Genomic DNA, 17,667 nt, shown 5'->3' with positions numbered 1-17,667 from the left:
CAGTAGTTCATTCCTTTTTATTGCTGAGTCCCATTCACCTGTTGAGGGGCTTTGGCTTCTTTCCAGATTTAGGCTGTTAGGAATAGAGAGATGTGTTAAACTTCTTTAAGAGACCCATACTGTGTCCCAAATGTTGTGCTGTTTTACATTCCTGCCAGCAGTGTAGAGAAGTTCCAGTTGCCCCACATCTTCTAAAAAATGTAATAAGTCTTTTAACTGTTTAACTTGGTAAGTGTAATTGTATCTCATTGTGGATTTAATATGCCTTTCCTTGACTCTAAAGATGTTGGGCATCCTTTCTGTGTTCCTGTGCCACTTACATGTCTTGTTTGGTGAAGTGTCCTTATCTTTACTTGTTGTTTAAAAGGTTTTTTATAAATTTTAGATACAAATCCTTTGTCAGACCTGTGTGCTGTGAATAGTCTGTCATTTGCCTTTTAATTTTCTTTAAATGACATTTTTTGAAGAGCAGAAGTTTTTAATATTGATAAAAGTCCAGTTGCCACTTCTTTCCTTTCGATATCATAGCTAAGAGATTATTGGTTACCCTGAGGTCACAAAGAATTTCTTCTGTATTTTCTTCTAAGTGGCTTTTTTAGTTTTAGCTTTCACATTTAAGTCTATGATCAGTTTCAGGTTAATTTTTTTATGTGGTTAAGATTAAGAATTAAGAATTATTTCACCTGCTTGGGGTGGCTGGCTGACTCCGTCAGTACGACATATGACTGGATCTCAGAGTCATGAGTTCAAGCTCCATGTTGTGGGTAGAGTTTGCTTAAAAAATAAATACATAAAAATGAAGATTTATACCCCCTTACACACACAGATAGTTGTTCATTTCCATTATCATTTGTCAGAAAGTTTGTTCTTTTCCCTTTAAATTACCTTGGCACCCTTATGAAAAAAAATCAATTAACCATATATGTGTGGGTCTGTTTCTACACTCTGAGCTGTTTCATTGATTTTTGCATCTATCCTTAGGCTAGTTACATACCAGTTTGTATTACATTACATTAAATTCATTTGGACTTTTCCCTTACCTTTAATGGGTACATTAGAGTTGAAATAAAGATCATGTGATTCTTAAGTTTAAATTGAAGATAAAGAATAAATAGCTTCGAAAAGCTGTAAAATTTTATACTTAAAATTGAAAGTCAGTTTTTAGATCTAGGTGAACATAGAAATAAGTTAAAGTTCGAAATCTAGAGCAAAATTAAATTGTAGGCCTATTTTAATACCTGCCTTCATACTTGGATTTATGTGAAAGATGTAATTAAGAGATGATCATTTTTATGTGATACACCTCAAGGAAATGTTTTGAAACCCAAGTGTTTTAGGTCAGTAGCTAAGCCAAGAGGTTTTGCTCTTACCTTTTTCCAGATGTGTCTTACCTAGGGAGTAATCTTAATTCAAGGACAAGTTACATGTGACTTACTCCCAAGGATATTGATTAAGCAGGTATTGAGTCCCTTACTCAAATGGTAAACCTCTTCAAACAGAGGTGGAATTAAATGATCTCTCACAGCTTGAATGTTTTAATCTGTACCTGCCATGGGTAATACATTTTAAGCAAAATAAATTGCTTGATAAATGCTAATGTTGGTTTTCAGAGTCCTGTTTTGTAAAGAGCTGGTGAAAATGGAGAAACAAAAACTAATTTTCTAAAGCCATTATTAGAATTACTAGTAATTTTAGTGGTTCAGGCTTACTCTTCCCTTTCCCAACTAGCTTGAGATCACTAATGCTAATGAGCATCATTAGGTAGAGGATAAAATTAAGCAGAAAATTCCTCTAATGTTTCACATTTTAGCTAAGTCACAAACCAGATGCCTGAGTGTAAATGGCATATATATGCTATTCCTGTGGCTCCCAAAGCCTTCTGACTGCTTGCATCTTGAACAGGGGGCATTGTGAAAGGCACTTGACGTTTGTACTCATACCACGTGTTTCATTGTAGTCTGCCACGTACGTTAGCCGACTCTTACAGAAATCATCTCCACAAATTAGAGAAGATAGTTAAAAGTATTTAACTTTAATGTTTTTTAAGAGGAACCTGATTTTTAAACTTCAGTGTTGTTTCTTTACAAGTTCAGTAAAATGGTGTATTAGTTACTTAATGCTACATAACACATCTTAAAACTTAGTGGCTAAAACAACCACTAACAATTCATTCTCTTTCCTGGTTTCTGTGGGTTAAAGATTTAGGTGAGGGTCGGTTGGGTAGTTTTGTCTCAGAGTTTCTCATGAGGTTGTGAAGATGTCAGCTGGGGTGTCAATCATCTAATGTTTGTCTGGGGCTGGAAAGTGCATTTCCAAGCTATTGGTATACTCTTCTTCCACAAGGCTGACAAGTTGATTTCCTCTGTTAATACATGGGGAAATGTGTCACATGGACCTTACCACACGATTGTCCTTGCATCCTGGTGGCTAATTCTCCCTGAAGCCAGCAATCCAAGAGACCCAGGCAGAACCTTGAAGTGCCTTTATGACTTAGCCTTAGAAATCAGATATTGTCACTTTCTGATTTTCTTGATCACCCAAGTCAGCCCTGATAGGATAAGGGGATCACACAGGGGTAAAACATACCAGAATCATTACAGGCCATCATGGAAGCTACATGCAAAAGATGGCATTTATTCATAGTGTCACATTCATCCACAGTATTCAGGCTGCTAAACTTTTTCCTCTTCTTAAGTATTTCTTTAAGTAACAGAAGTTTGTATTATTTAAAACGGTTAAGATCAGGACATACATAAACTGGTAAGTCTATAGCTTGGACTATTGTAACCTGCATTTGGTTTTTGAAAGAGATATGGGTATTAATACATATTTTTCTGAATGTTCTTTATTATAGTTCTTAAGTTTTTCTGAGAAAGAGTATGAAGTATAAAAACTAATGGACAGTAGCAAAATTAACGTCAGGCAGTAGACTATAAATAGAAGATGATCAAAATTAGGCAGTAGACTATAAATAGAGAATGATTGAACAACAGTGATAATTGATATTTTGTTAAGAAGTTACAGCAATCACTAAAGGCATATTTTCACATCATATAAAGGAAAACGGTTAGAAGTACAAGGTGAAACACACAGTTCACAATCATACACGTCCCTCACAGATGTAATGACTGACCAGGCAATAAAAAGGAAGATACAGAAGATTTCATAATTAGCAAATTAAAGTGAAAGCTTTAATTTATACAGAGCTGTATATCCTACTGTGGAGAACTTTGAACTCAGAAACAAAACACCCATATTGCTTTTGGGAAATATCCAAGGTTAGCATAACCTTATTACTGAAAGTGAATAAGGAGACTACAAAAAAGAAAAAGCTGTGTAGGTTATTCAACCTTAAATGCACAAATCTTAAATCAAATATTATCGAGTCCTATTCAGCAGTGTATTGAAAGAATTATTCATTGTGTCCAAATAGGATTTATTCCTGAACTGCAAAGAAGAAATTTTTTAGTATTGTTAAATTTTATTATAATAATTAAGTTTACTGACCACTTGCTGTCTTATCAGACATTTCAAGAAGAAAATCAGTTAATGATCTCTATAGATGTACAAAAAGCATTTGTAGAAATTAGTCTTCATTTCATATTTACAGGATGTGGAGGACCCTTAACCACCTAACAATAGAATGAAATACCTTTAATATCATAAGGGTATATCTGATGAGAGACCTAAGCAAGCAGTAGTTAATAAAATATTAGACCCCTTCCCATTAAAGTTAGGAACAAGCTTTAAGATATCTGCCTTTATTACAGCTACTCAGTATTGTTCTATAGGTCCTAACTAACACACCAAGGAAAAAAAATGGTTTGGTAAAATATGTGGAGGTGAGAAAATTTGTAGACAATGTGTAATCAACTGAGAACATCGTCTGAGGAGAGTTCAGTTGAAAGATCAACTTGTCGGTTTGTTCCCGGGTTTCAGCACCCTCCCCCCGCCAAAGAAAAATCAACTTGTCTGTAAATCAGAGTTGATAAGAAAATGAGATGAGGAAAGTTATATTTTAAATAAGAATCATGATCTTCCTAGGAATTATTCTAACAGGAAAGGTAGAAGACTTGTACCAAAGGGGCAATAAAAGCAAAAGAATATGAAAGGGTAAATGTGCTCAGATGGGAAGTTTACATATTATAGAGTAGATAACCCATGTATGTTTAATGTTAATACCATTGTATGAATGGGCATCTTCATGTACATACATGTGTCTTTGTATTCCTGTGTGTGTATGTAGATGTGTAGGAAAAAAGTCATAAAGGATGCACACTGAATTGCAATAGTCACTTCCTGCAATGATCTGTAATTGTAAAAAAACACCTAAGAAGGTATTTCTAGTTCTTTGAATATGATTAAACAGTAGCATATGTAAATAAGTCAGTTCTAGCATGTACATAATAGTTACAATCAACATTCTGATAGCACCTATTTAACTTGCTGGAATTAATAACATACATAGCATTTGACGTGGCTAACTTAGGCATACAGAGATCATTTGAGGCAAAGGAATGTGCCTCATCATCACTAAATTCACATTTCTCTGAATCCTCACTTGCCAGACAGTTCTGTAGAGCAGCCTGAGGTGTTGCTCAGATTTGTGAAAGAATGATTCTTCAAATCAGTTATATAATCAATATCCCCATCTTCATGCCCATTATTCTTGAGCTGCTTTTGAGAAACAGCTTTGTACAGTAAATCAGAGCTGTATATCCCACTGTGGAGATCTGGTGGCATCATACATTCCTGTAGATGTGTAGGAACTAAATCATATTTCTTAACTCTTTTTCATGTTAAGAATTAAGTATTAGGTGTTTAATTTTTTTTAATTTGGTCATACAGGCAGTAAATACAGTCAACTTGGATTATAAATTTTGATTGTATGATAGAAGGCCTTAGCTCAGGCTCACTTTGCTTCTTTCTGTGAAGAAAGTTGCTGAGCAGAAGTACTGTGGATTAATTGGGGAGAAGGATTGTAGAGTATTTCCAAAATTAGCAGTCCTTTGTTGGTTAACACTTTATTTTTACCTAAATATTAAAGCAGGTCAGTAATAAACTCTGCTGGATGACATTTTTAGGCCAGGCCTTGTAACTCCTGAAACAAAAATGTACATGTCTTTTCAATATTTTGTAATTTGAAAAACTTTCTCTCTAGTTTCTCCAAATAAGTGAGATTTTAATGAAGAGTCCTTATTCTTTGTTACAAACTCTTTGTTGTAAAGGGAGCTCTTTGTTGCAAATTATCTCTTCAATGGAATTCCTTCTGACTACTTACTGCTTGGTCAGTTCTACTTTACTAATTAACTAATCTACTATAATCTTTCAAAAAGTCTAACTGTGTTAATCTGATGGAATTTCAGGAAATTCAACAAGAGACGGATATCCCCGAAAGAGAACTTGTTAGAGCTCTGCAGTCCCTTGCCTGTGGTAAACCAACCCAGCGGGTTCTTACGAAAGAGCCCAAGTCCAAGGAAATAGAAAATGGCCACATATTCACAGTTAATGATCAGTTCACATCCAAACTACACAGAGTCAAGATTCAAACAGGTATCTGGGATTATATGGTTCCTCTTTAAAAAAAATGATCTTTTTCCTCAAAAGAAATTATTATCTGTTGGAGTTCTTTCTTTAAAAAAAAGTAATGCTTGGGCTGCCTGGGTGACTCAGTCGGTTAAGTGTCTGCCTTCAGCTCAGGTCCTCATCCCAGGGCCCTGGGATCTAGTCCGGTATGGGGCTTCCTGCAGAGCAGGGAGTCTGCTTCTTCCTCTCCCTCTGCCTGCTGCTCCCTCTGCTTGTGCTCACTCACTGTCTGTCTAATAAATAAAATCTTAAAAAATTTTAAAAAGTAAGGCTTTTCTGGTGCTGCATGACAATAGGCTTAAGGAGTAAAGTAGTTTTTATTCTTATGTGTTCCTGTCAAAATACAGTTGAATCTAAGTACAGTAAGCATTTAAAAAGTAATTGGTACTGTAAAAGTGTACTTCTTTCTGTACGGTTTTCAGTAACGAAATAGAATTTTGTTAATATATTAGAAGTTAACAAAATAACTTTTTAACTGGCTGAGTTAACCAATAATGGACATCTATTTTTATCTTTTTTTTTTTTTTTTTAAAGATTTTATTTAAAAAAGTAGGCAGAGATGCAGGCAGAGGGAGAAGCAGGTTCCCTGCCGAGCAGGGAGACCAATATGGGACTCGATTCCAGGATGCTGGGATCATGACCTGAGCCGAAGGCAGCCGCTTAACCAACTGAGCCACCCAGGCGTCCCTGGACATCTGTTTTTAAAACTGATTTATATATTTCTCAAAGTGTGGTTATCTAGTGTGATTTTTAGATGCAGCCATTTGTTTTAGTAGAGAATCTTTTAAGTTTCAAAACCTTGAAACCAGTATTAGCTCTCTACTTTAAAAACATAGAAATGATCCTATTGTGAATGATTTTTAGTATGTTTTTACTTTTAATTAATAATGAGCATCCTGTTAATTATACATTTACCATAATGTATGAAGTGTGTTTTTGGTGTATTTAAGGGGGAAAAGGCAGCTTATCTTTGTGAATGTTTAAAATTCTAATATATAGTTTGCTCCCTGATTTCAAATTTAGTGTTAGATAAACTTCCCAGGGCTAACTTCATCCATCACAGCTGTGCATGAAGTCTGTGTATTGAAACAGTACTTTAAAATAAGTTTTTAAAATGATTGCAGTTCTTTTGATTTACAAAAAACTATGTTCACATTTTACACTAATAAAAAGATGAGGTCTTTTTAAAAATTATTTTATGTCAAATATGTAATTGATTGCCAGATTACGTTCATTCAAAATGTTACCTACACCCTTCTGCTGACCTTTTTTACCCTAATTGGTATTTGTATGCCCTCTGAAGCAGAGTGGTGTCTCTTTTAAAGCATTGTCTACTTTGTCCCATAGTTGCAGGCCATATCATTGTATCTTCATCACCGAAATGGCCCCATGTTTGGACACAGATGTAAATTGAAAATAAAATAGAACTACACTAAAGAGACTCATGGAATAAAATACCTTGTTTTCCCCAGTGTGAGACATAAGACTTTATAATTTGGGGTAGATTCATGTTCTGGATCTTAGGACTTGTTTGTATTTTAGATTTAGAGGAAGATGTTCGGGGATGTACATACATCTGAATTACCAAACTTCACCATGCTTTAGCCTAAGTATAACTCTGTAATCCCAGATTCCATCATGTCCAATAGTAGTAGTTTCAGATACTGTTATTGTTATCAAAAAAAATAGTCTTCTCTTCATGGATTTTTAATTGTGGGTGGTGGTGGTCTTGGTGTAGTATTTTAGATCTGATTAAAATAGAATTTTTTAGGAGCACCTGGGTGGCCTGTTCAGTTAGGTGTCCAGCTCTCAATTTCAGCTCAGGTCATGATCTCGGAGTTGTGAAATCAAGGCCTGAGGCTCTGTGCTAGGCGTGGAGCCTGCCTGGGGTTTTCTCGCCCTCCCTCCTCTGCCCTCCTCCCACTTTCATTCTCATTTGCTTCCTCTCTCAGATTAAAAAAAATTTTTTTTTGATGTTAAGTGTGTGTGTATAGTACTTTAAATCTAATTAAAATGGGACTAGAGTTGTATATGATAAGAAATTTAACTAGATGATGTCTTTAAAGTTCTTTTCAGCTATAAAATTCTGTGAAGAAATAATGTTTTCATTTTGAAATTTACTTAGATCATTATCATCACTTAAAAATATTTAGTATAAGTTAAAATTTTCTCCCTGGTGTTAAGTATTGTGACCACATAGGTTTCCTTAAGTTGTCAAAATACAGCCCTGCCTTTTGGCTCATAATCAAAGATGCAGAGACTCTTCTGTCCTTACCCAATTCTGCCTTTTCTATAGTCATTAATAGAAGTTCAAAGAAGTTAAAAGTATTAATCAAATAACACAACCTTTGAAAAGATTTGTTGTAATCTACAGCGGTTTCCATAGTTCACCAGTCACCACCACTGGTCACGTTTCCCTTGCCCTTTACTTGATAAGCCAGATACATATGTACCCCATTACACAAGCAAATGCCTCTGTTACCTTCTTCTTAAGGCAGGGTATGGTGTGAGGCTCTGGGAGTGAGCTCCTGCCCTCACATTTTATAAAACATTTAAATTCAGTATGTATCACCACAGTCTTTCCATTTATTTTGGACTAGACCTCTTTAGGCGGCCAAAACCAACAGAACAAAATAGATTGTTTTAAAAAATTATTTCTTCCTCCAACATTTTATTTTAAATATTTTCAAATCCATAGAATAAGTGAGAAACACCATAATGGATGAAGATATATGGCCATCACTGGTATTTATGAGTCATTAAACTTTTTGTCCTGTTTGTTCTGGTGCCTTTGACTCTATCCTCGCCCTTTCCTCAAATATATACATTTATGTATATATTTGCTACAGCTATTCAGCAAACATCACACTTCTCCCTGCCCCAAATACTTCAGCATACATTTACTCCTTTAAGCTATATATTTTCTAAAATAATTGTAATACTATATCATACCCAAGAAAATTAATAATTCCATACATATTTATTTGCATAAATAAATATTTGTGTACCACCCATATATATTTGTCCACAGTTGTCTCAAAAATGCCTTTCAGGGCCACCTGGGTGGCTCAGTTGGTTAACCATCTAACTCTTGATTTCAGCTCTAGTCATGATCTCAGAATCATGAGATCAAGCTCTGAGTTGGGCTCTGCACTTAGCACGGAGTCTGCTTGAGATTCTCTCTTTTCCATCTGTCCCCCACCCACACTCACACACACATACCCACTCTCTCTTTAAAATAAGTAAATTGTAAAAAAAGAAAAATTGTCTTTCATATCACTTTTTAAATCCAGGATTCAATCATGGTGTCCGCATTACATTGATTTTTATGTCCTTTAAATTTCTATTTACTCTAAACCAGTATCTTTTTTTTTTAATGACATTGACTTGTTTGAGGAAAAGCATTATTTATTCTTTTTTAGTAGGTCATCTTAATCTAATTTTACTCTTTTTTTGTTAAGATACTGATTATCTTTAATTTGGGAAAAGATACTGAAAATAGAATTCTTAACCAAGGGGTTCTAATGAGAAACACCTGAATAGATATGCACACCAGAATGATGTTTTGCTAAATTGTAGTGTCTGCTGTCTTGTTGGTGTGCCTGTGCCTAAGTCAGCAATGTCTTACATGCTTCTTTGTAATTTCCAGTTTTTGCCTCCAGAAATTTCATACCTATCTCTTACTGATGACCAAATGAAAAATCAGATGCCATTTTTCTTTCTCTTACTTCAGTTAGAGCAGAGTTGTAAAAGAAAGGGACTTCAGTATTTAATCCCTGAGCAGTTACCTTGAAGACAGTAGGGAATAACGGAGTAAGACTTCTCTTTCCCAGAAGGCTGGAATAGAGTATGCATTAGTGATAATGAGATTGTGATGGAAAAAAATTAATAAGATACATGATAAATTTTTAGGTAGTCTGTGACAAGTACAGATAAATTACTTATTCCTTTAACTGACATCTTAGTGGTACTTTCTAACTATTGAGTTAACTGCATCTTGCCAACACATAACTCTTTCCTTCCCTTAAAGTGTCTTGGGGTGATGTTAGTAAAATACTAGTTGGCTCTGCAATGAAAATTATTTTCTGGTAATTTTTCTACTAAGTACATCTGGCTGCCATTTTTCTTCCAGAAGAGGAATCTATTTTATAAAAATAAAATTGGTTTTATTATCTCTATAAAATTAAATTCCTAATATTTAAAAAGAATAAGTTAGAATTGTAAGATTTTTTAATATCCATGATTATTAATTGTTTAAATATTTGTTAAACATTGAATTAGGCACCTTTTGAATGTTTACTTGAATTAATGTATACTCATATTGAAATTGGTTTTTCTTTGTAGGTATTTTCTAAATTATATTGTTTGTTTATATACTGCATTGTTTTATTAATGGTAGTTACATGGTAAGTGTCTTTCTCTTTTAGTTGCTGCCAAACAAGGTGAATCTGACCCAGAAAGGAAAGAAACGAGGCAGAAAGTGGATGACGACAGAAAACATGAGATAGAAGCTGCTATTGTGCGGATAATGAAATCCAGAAAGAAGATGCAGCACAATGTATTAGTAGCAGAGGTGAGGGTGCTTAAAGACTAGATTAATGTAGGAAAAGCAAAATAATACTATAGTTCACATTTAGGAAATCACTATATTTCAGGTTGTTTAAAATACAGTTTTAAAATTAGGAAACCAGAGTTAGGTAACATTTATCATTAAAAGTATGGCAGTTACTTGATAATTAAACACATCAGTACATCCAAATATGTGCACACTTTAAGAACTAATATATTCGTAATAGAAAATTGTCACACAAAGAATAAAAAATTTTCCCTACTTAATATGAACAAGCTACCATTATTTTTAAAAGTCAGTGTTGGCATTGGAATGGGTAAGAATGATTAGGGCTGAATAAAGTATTGGTAGAGGATAGAGAGCTAAGTGAAGATGAACGGAAGTAGAACCGATAGGACTTACTGGTCATGGGAAACAAAGGGAGTCCAGGACTCCTAGTTTTCTGGTTTGGAGGCTAAATGGAGGGAGGGAGGGGCAGCGTGCTACTCTGTTCTGCATTTGCGATATTTTGTACAAGCTGACTTTTATATCACATTGGCAGAGAAAGAATTATATGAGTGATTGGTCAGTCATTTCAAAACTAATGCCCTATTGCTAATTAGGTAACTCATTAGTTTTCTCAGCCATTTTCATGGCTCTGGTAGAGTGACATTGATGGCAGTGCTTCGAGAAGGAAGTAGAGCTGAAAGCACCAGGAAGGGGCCTTGTCCTTTGAGATGCTGGCTCATGGGAAGGAGCAGAGAACAGTACTAGGGGACTGAGTGTTAAGTTGGGGTGTCCTGGATTTTGTTTTTCTGATGGGAAGATACTCATGTTTATGTCCTAGGAATAAAGAAGGAATAAAGAAAATGGGGGTTGAGGGACAGTTGAAAGGTGAGAGGACTGTGCAGGGAACACAGGTGGGTGCTAGACGTGTTGACAAGGATAGTACTGACTATGCCTCTCTCGAGAACCCAGGGCAGGGTGCCGGGGTGTACTAAACAAGGGTGGATACAAGTGTGAATAAATGTGTATGTGTACGGTGTGGGAATGTGAGGAATTGCAGACAAACAGGATGTGAGGTGAATGGTGCTCAGGAAGTTGCTGAACTTGAACACATGAAGTTTGTGTTACCAGTGTGTACCAGAGAGATCGGTGTAATGTGAAAGCAGCCACTGATAACAAAGGAGTGTGGCTGTGTTCCAGTAAGGATTTACAAAATAGGCCGCAGGGCTGTTTGGCCTGTGGGCCACATCTTGTTGTCTCCTGGTCTGCCCCAAAGGTGTAAAAATGATGACTTTACTCAGCAAAGAACCCAAGTTGTAGATTCTGAATGATGTAAATGTGAAGCAGATTTTTGCTGAAGAGTACCAAAGGAATCTGGGATTTGAGGGTACTGTTCAGAGTGTAGCTGAAAGTAATCTTGCCTGCAGTCTGGACCCCATCAAGGAGGTAGGTCAGAAGAAATTGTTAGTAGCTTAGAAGAAAGGGTCAGAGGATGAGAGATCTTATATGGGTTGAGAACAAGTTTGTTGATACTGGAGGGATAATACCAGAAGGAAGATAGATTTTTAGCTAGAGGCAGAAGTACTGAAGTTCACATTTCAAAGAATTGCTGATCCATTGTGGCTCTGGGAAATGGAAATGAACTCTCCAATAGGAGTAAAAGGAAAGCTGGCTTTTGGGTGGATGGGTGTTCTGCAAGAGAGGCACGAAGGGTCAGTGGGGAAAACGATCTTTGCGGGCAGAAGGTTTGGTTCTCATCTCTGACTCCTGGCTCTGTTTACAATAATGCATGCATGTCAGTCTTACGGTCTGGCTGTTTTCCTCATTTGTAGAAGACAACCCACTTTGCAGGTTTAAGAGCACGGAATAAATAAATAAATACAGAATGACTGATAAACAATGCACAGACTTCAGCTGCTGCTGTAGTTACCATTTTATTTTTACCGATGTGTCACAATACCTAGAATCCTGACAACAGCTGGAGAAAAGAATGACAACAGTAGCATTTACCAGGACCAGGAAGCACCATTAATTCATTTAGCATATGCAATGACTTTACTTTCTCAGGAGCCCAGTGGTCATAAATGGGAGAGCTAGGATTTGAATCTAGAGACTCTGGGGTCCAGAGTCTGTTCTCTTATATACATCATGGTTCCTAAATTCTGTGAGTTGGGAGTAACGGAGAGGTTAGTACATTTAGACCATCAGAATGGTTAAACCATAATGTGCTATGCATTCATATAGTCCAACTAATTCAGTTACTAACCCACTTCAGCATTCATATTCTCATGTGAAGGAGGCATGTTCTAACCCATATATTACATTTTCAAATAAAACCTTCTTAAAGTTAAATTTTTGAATTTGGTAATCTGATTAGTAGAATTTGATCTGAATCTTAAAATGACACATCACTTCTTTTCAAAGATAAGAATTTTTGTGTGTTTATATGGAAGTGTTAATACATTTTAAAAATTTTCTGGTAGGAATTAGTTTTTTTTTACTTTCTCTTTTAGGTAACTCAGCAATTGAAGGCTCGATTCTTACCAAGTCCAGTTGTTATTAAGAAACGTATTGAAGGACTTATTGAGAGAGAGTATTTGGCACGAACACCTGAGGATCGCAAAGTATACACATATGTAGCATAAAATGCGTTCAGAAATTTGATTTATTCTTGGACTGTACTCTTCCGCATGGACTGAGAAGTTCTTTTAAATCATTAAATATTAAGACGACCATCTCTTCTATTAAATTACAGTACATGTTCTAGACCATTCAGATCAAGCCTTTACTCCCTTTGAGAGTTTTCAACATCAGTTGATTGAGCTTCAGGCTTTACAACATTTATCCCTGTAGAGATCATCTTTACAGTTCCTCGGGAAAATGTGAATGTGCCGCGTTTTGTTTTCAATACTGTATGAAAACAGGAAAAAATAAAACAAAAATTTAGAAAATACAGCTCATTAAAATAAAATTGTTGAATTTCATTTCCCCAGGTCTTCAGTGTTGATGTAAATGTGTTTTTGTAGTGTTGCTTAGCACTTTGCGCATTGTATAAGTTGGGTAACAAAAATGGTAAAAGAAATGACACAGTTCCCAGTTATCTTGCTCCGCTTAAGACACTTCTTTAGCTAGTCTTGTTTAATTTAAAGGTTTGATAAATATACACAGACCCAAGCATACATTTGATGAGCATGCTTTATTCTACCATATGCACTTACTAATCTTCTAGCCTTATGACCAGGAACCTTTATTTTGGGCTCTATACACTTCCGGATTTGGTTTTCCCCTCTTGTATTTTGAGATTCCCAAATTAAGTCCTCTCATGATTGGGTTTTGTTTTACGTTATCTCTAGAGAGAAAATATTTTAGTATGTATAAATTGTATAATAATTTTTTGCTGTTGTACTCACTGCTAATAGTGGATTGTATAGGGCAGTGTTTTTATTTCATTTATTATAGACAAAAATAAATGATTTAGTATGCACACACCCACTAATTCAAGTATGTCAGAGCACAAAGTTGGCAGCTGGTTGTATTTAATTCAGACCCTTGAAAAGCACATACAGCCGATACTTTGTTTATAAATATCTTTCTTAGGTTGCCCCTCTCTTAAATATATATTTTGGTGAAGCTGGGGTGCACTGTTAATTTTCTGTTTAAAATGCATTCTAAAGATGCAATAAATATGATTACCTTGGTATTTTTTAACGAGATCTTCAGTTCTTGCAGCTGTGTTTTGGGGAGTGATTAAGCAATATTTTTCAAACCTGATGATTCTTGGGTATTTAGCTATTGTCCTCCAAAGAGTCATCGTTTCATGTTTTCAAAGATGTACTTTGTGCTGAAGATTCATGTCAGTTATCCTGTGCTTCCAACTTTCACCAATGTTTTTTACATGATTGATCCACCAAGGATTATAGTTTGCTTTAACTTCAAAGTATTTTTATCTTCAATTTTATTTAATTTGGTTTCATTTTTTTTTCATAAGACAGTGTTTCAGCCGTGTAATTGGGGCAAACCACTATAGGTTGATGTTGGATAGAAAAGTGGAATGTTACTAATGAGTTGAAATAACCAGCTCTTGGCTGACTATCAGTACTGTTGATACATATATTAGAATGTATGTCTCAGAAGATGGTTTCTGTTTAAATTTATGGTCAAGTTACAACAACTGAATTCTAAAATGGATTAAAAGCTCCACATAAATATTTTCCCCCATGCGTCTCTTGGGTTATAATTTTCCTTTTAAACTTGGCAAATATTCTCTTACTGCATTTAATTTTGTCTCCATTTGTACTGTAGAATTATAAGCCTTATGCTCTTAATCTCTACATTTTCCACTTGTACATGATGCAGTTAAGATGTAGATGAAAACTATCATGAACATTATTCTCAGGATACTTTTACCATACTTGAGCACTAGTAGGGCAGGTGTAGAATGGTGAGCCGAAGGGTTCCACCCTTGTGATTTCATAATTGGATTTCTGTAATGGGAGGGTGTTTGTCTATAGGAAGATACTGGTAGTTTAGGTAGCACAGTTGTTTCGTTGCTCTCAGTCCCCAGTTAAATAATTATGACACCTTGGGAAATAGAACAATTCAGATTGTTGAGTTAATAAATATGAAAGGTGTAAAAACTACATATGAAATTTCAATAAATGCAAATTTAAGTGCTACTTTAAACCACTAAAAATCAGTAAAGTTAAATTTATATTTTGTCTCAAGTATGGTTGTACAAATCAGAGGTAGATCTAGAGCTTTGAGATGCTGGTTTGGGAGTACAGGTTCATGTTTATGCTTCTAAATGCTGATAAGTACATTGAAACACGTTTCTAAACTCCAGTTGGGTTGAATGGCCAGAGAATGATAACTGCAGTGAAAAACAAAAATGGGTCACCTAACACAGTTACACGTTTTGACTCTTAATTATTATTTTAGCTCATAAAGCTCGTAATGGTACGTGTTGACATTGCTTTCTTTTCAGCAAGTGGTCATTCATGCTGTTTTTCTCAGTTCTTTAATGTCTTAATTTCAAAGAATAATACATCCTAATCATTTAATCCTGTTGATGTGAATAAATTTTGATGACTTACTTGAAGAATTTCGAGGGTGGATACATAGTTTTCTAACTGCAAAAATGATGTAATCTTTGTTCACTTGTTAAGTTGTATTCTCTGCTATCATTTTCAAATCCAGGACAGTGTTTATTTTGAATTGTTATATAGTTATATTATTTAAAGATTGAAAATTCATTGCAATTAGGGAACACAGCCTCACAAAATAAAATGTGGTTGTGAATACAAGGATTCTTTATGTCAGTGAATTTTAAAAGGGGATGGGGGAAGGGACACCTGTCTCTCCAAAGGATGTATTAGAATCACCTGTTGTAGCATTGTATACCTAGACATGTACGGCTCCCAAACCCCCAGGATGCTGATAGACCTTCTCCATAAGAATCCTTGTCCTAGTAAAGCACTGTTGATATTCCATTCCCCCAGTGTGTATGTTAGGTATCAAGAAAGGCTTGGGAGACCAGCAGAGTGAGTTCAAGATGATGCCTGCATCCCCAGAAAACTAGTACATTGGCATCATCTGGGGTTTCTAAGTATTATTTAGTTCCTCAATTTGGAAAATAATTTCAAAATGTTAAATCCAGATGATGCTATTTTTGTTACATTTTTAGATACTTATTTTGAATAGCTGAGTAGTACACAGGTTTTATTTTTGCCTATCTACTGTAACTTGAGACTCAATTTTTATAGCCTAATTTTATATAAGCTATCTTTTACTGCTATTAGTTTGTCTCCACTTGGGGAGGAAAACTGTTAGATAATGAAGATTGAAGATCATATATTTTACTATATGGTGCATATAGTAAATAGGTATTTTGTATTCCATGGATATGAACATTAAAACATTTCAGGTTAGCAAAATTATTATGAATTATTTCTATTCCCCAAAGCAGGGATAAATAAAAGTGTTAAGCAAATAGTTAATAACAACATTTATGTCCTTATTACCACGTGCCAGACATTGTTCTGAGTGTTTCATGTGCATTAATTAGTCCTCACATGAGCTTTATAAGATGGAAATTGTCGATTATGTCAATGTTGCCTAAGGGTACTGCTAGGAAAGGGCACAGCCAAGCTGGTTGGGCCTGCATTTGATACTCTGTTCTAACACCTGAGATGGTGTCACTTGATGTGACTTTCTGTTTATAAATTCATTATTTTACTCCATACCTCATTCACAGGAAGGAAAGTTCGAGGATATGGCAAAATTACTCTTACTTAACAAACTAAACTTAGTACACCACGCATCTTGGTATGGAAACTTTAGATACTTCATCTTACTGGTCATCAGTTTTGGGTAGGAAAGGAAATGGAAGGCAATCCCTGCTATTCTGGAAGCTTAGTGCAAGTTTTACATACTTGAGTGGGTTGCATGGAGAGATGCTTAAAATGGAACTTAAATTCAAATCTTGAATTCTAAAAGACATTTTCTCCTTTGCATGCCTTGTACCAAATCCATTATCTAGCTAGAAGTTTGAGGAGACGGAATAGTGACAGTGAATCTAACAGGGAACGGTGCAGAGATGGATCATGAAGCTAGCCCTCAGGAGAACCTGAATAGCTGGAAAGTCTTGAAAAGTCCTTGGTGATTTTAGGGATAGCAAATTCGCAATGGTGTCACTTAAGTGTCTGATCCTCATACTAGGGCCTTAATTGATCCTCCAATGAATGAGTGGAGCAGACATGGCCTTGTAATTTTATGGGAGGAGCTCAAAACAATCTTGCATATTTTTTAATAACAAATTGTTAAATTTGAATAGTTGGATAACAGTACAGTTCAAATAACACAAAACTATACTCAATTCTTGCAGTGTGGGAAAATTAAAATTTGAAGTCTCAAAATTCTTTTCTGCAGTTGTACTTCTTCAGTGCCTCAGCACAATGCCTGGCATGTGGTGGTTGTAGGCGCTCTGGAAGTATCAGACGAATGCACTTCATGATCACCAAGTGTCTTAGCAGGAAGTTTTAAAGGATTCAGCTTCAGAAGTTAAGATGTGTACTGCGTTATTGGAGGTATGACAAATAATATGGTGTAAGAATTGTGTTTTTTACTTTCATTAATAATTTGGTCTTTGGTTTGCAACTAGGTAAAAAGTGGAAAATGTAGACCAACCACTCAGTTGTTCAGATGATATTTAATGCTGATTTTAAAGCCCTCTTGACTTTCACAACATCCTATGAAAAAACTCAGACTTAATGATACAAAAACTTATTCAAGAGCCTATGAATAGTTAACTAGGGTGTGGGGATTTGGGCCTAAATCTGTCTGATTCCAAACCCTATTCTTGTAGTGAGTGTTAACGTGTCCCCAGTGACTGACTTGATTTTGGTTAAGTGTAGACAGAATTTTATAAATTGAATTTGAGTCTGAGGGTAGATTTTTTTGTGTGTATTTTGGTGGAAGTTTCTTTTGATTTATTAGAAAGTATTCCTTGGAGAATCTGATATTGTAAA

The 17,667-nt window shown here is 35.4% G+C and overlaps 1 protein-coding gene across 3 annotated transcripts in view; it reads left to right on the top strand.

Annotated features, from left to right (window-relative positions):
- The window catches only part of CUL3 (cullin 3), a 91,395-nt gene extending 78,270 nt beyond the window's left edge, over nt 1-13,125 (top strand). For all 3 annotated transcript variants that reach the window (XM_045078788.1, XM_045078789.1, XM_045078790.1), the window contains 3 exons: nt 5,367-5,553; nt 10,014-10,159; nt 12,655-13,125. In XM_045078788.1, coding sequence (XP_044934723.1) covers nt 5,367-5,553; nt 10,014-10,159; nt 12,655-12,786 — 465 coding nt within the window. In that variant the 3' untranslated portion in view covers nt 12,787-13,125. The remainder of the gene's footprint in view (nt 1-5,366; nt 5,554-10,013; nt 10,160-12,654) is intronic.
- Nucleotides 13,126-17,667: the final 4,542 nt, after the last annotated feature.

The sequence above is a fragment of the Mustela putorius genome, unplaced genomic scaffold (genome assembly GCF_011764305.1).
Source record: "Mustela putorius furo isolate JIRA1106 unplaced genomic scaffold, ASM1176430v1.1 tig00000275_pilon_pilon_pilon, whole genome shotgun sequence".
Lineage (NCBI taxonomy): Eukaryota > Metazoa > Chordata > Mammalia > Carnivora > Mustelidae > Mustela > Mustela putorius.
Note: the sequence above shows the minus strand (reverse complement) of the source record. Positions and strands in the feature narration are given on the sequence as shown.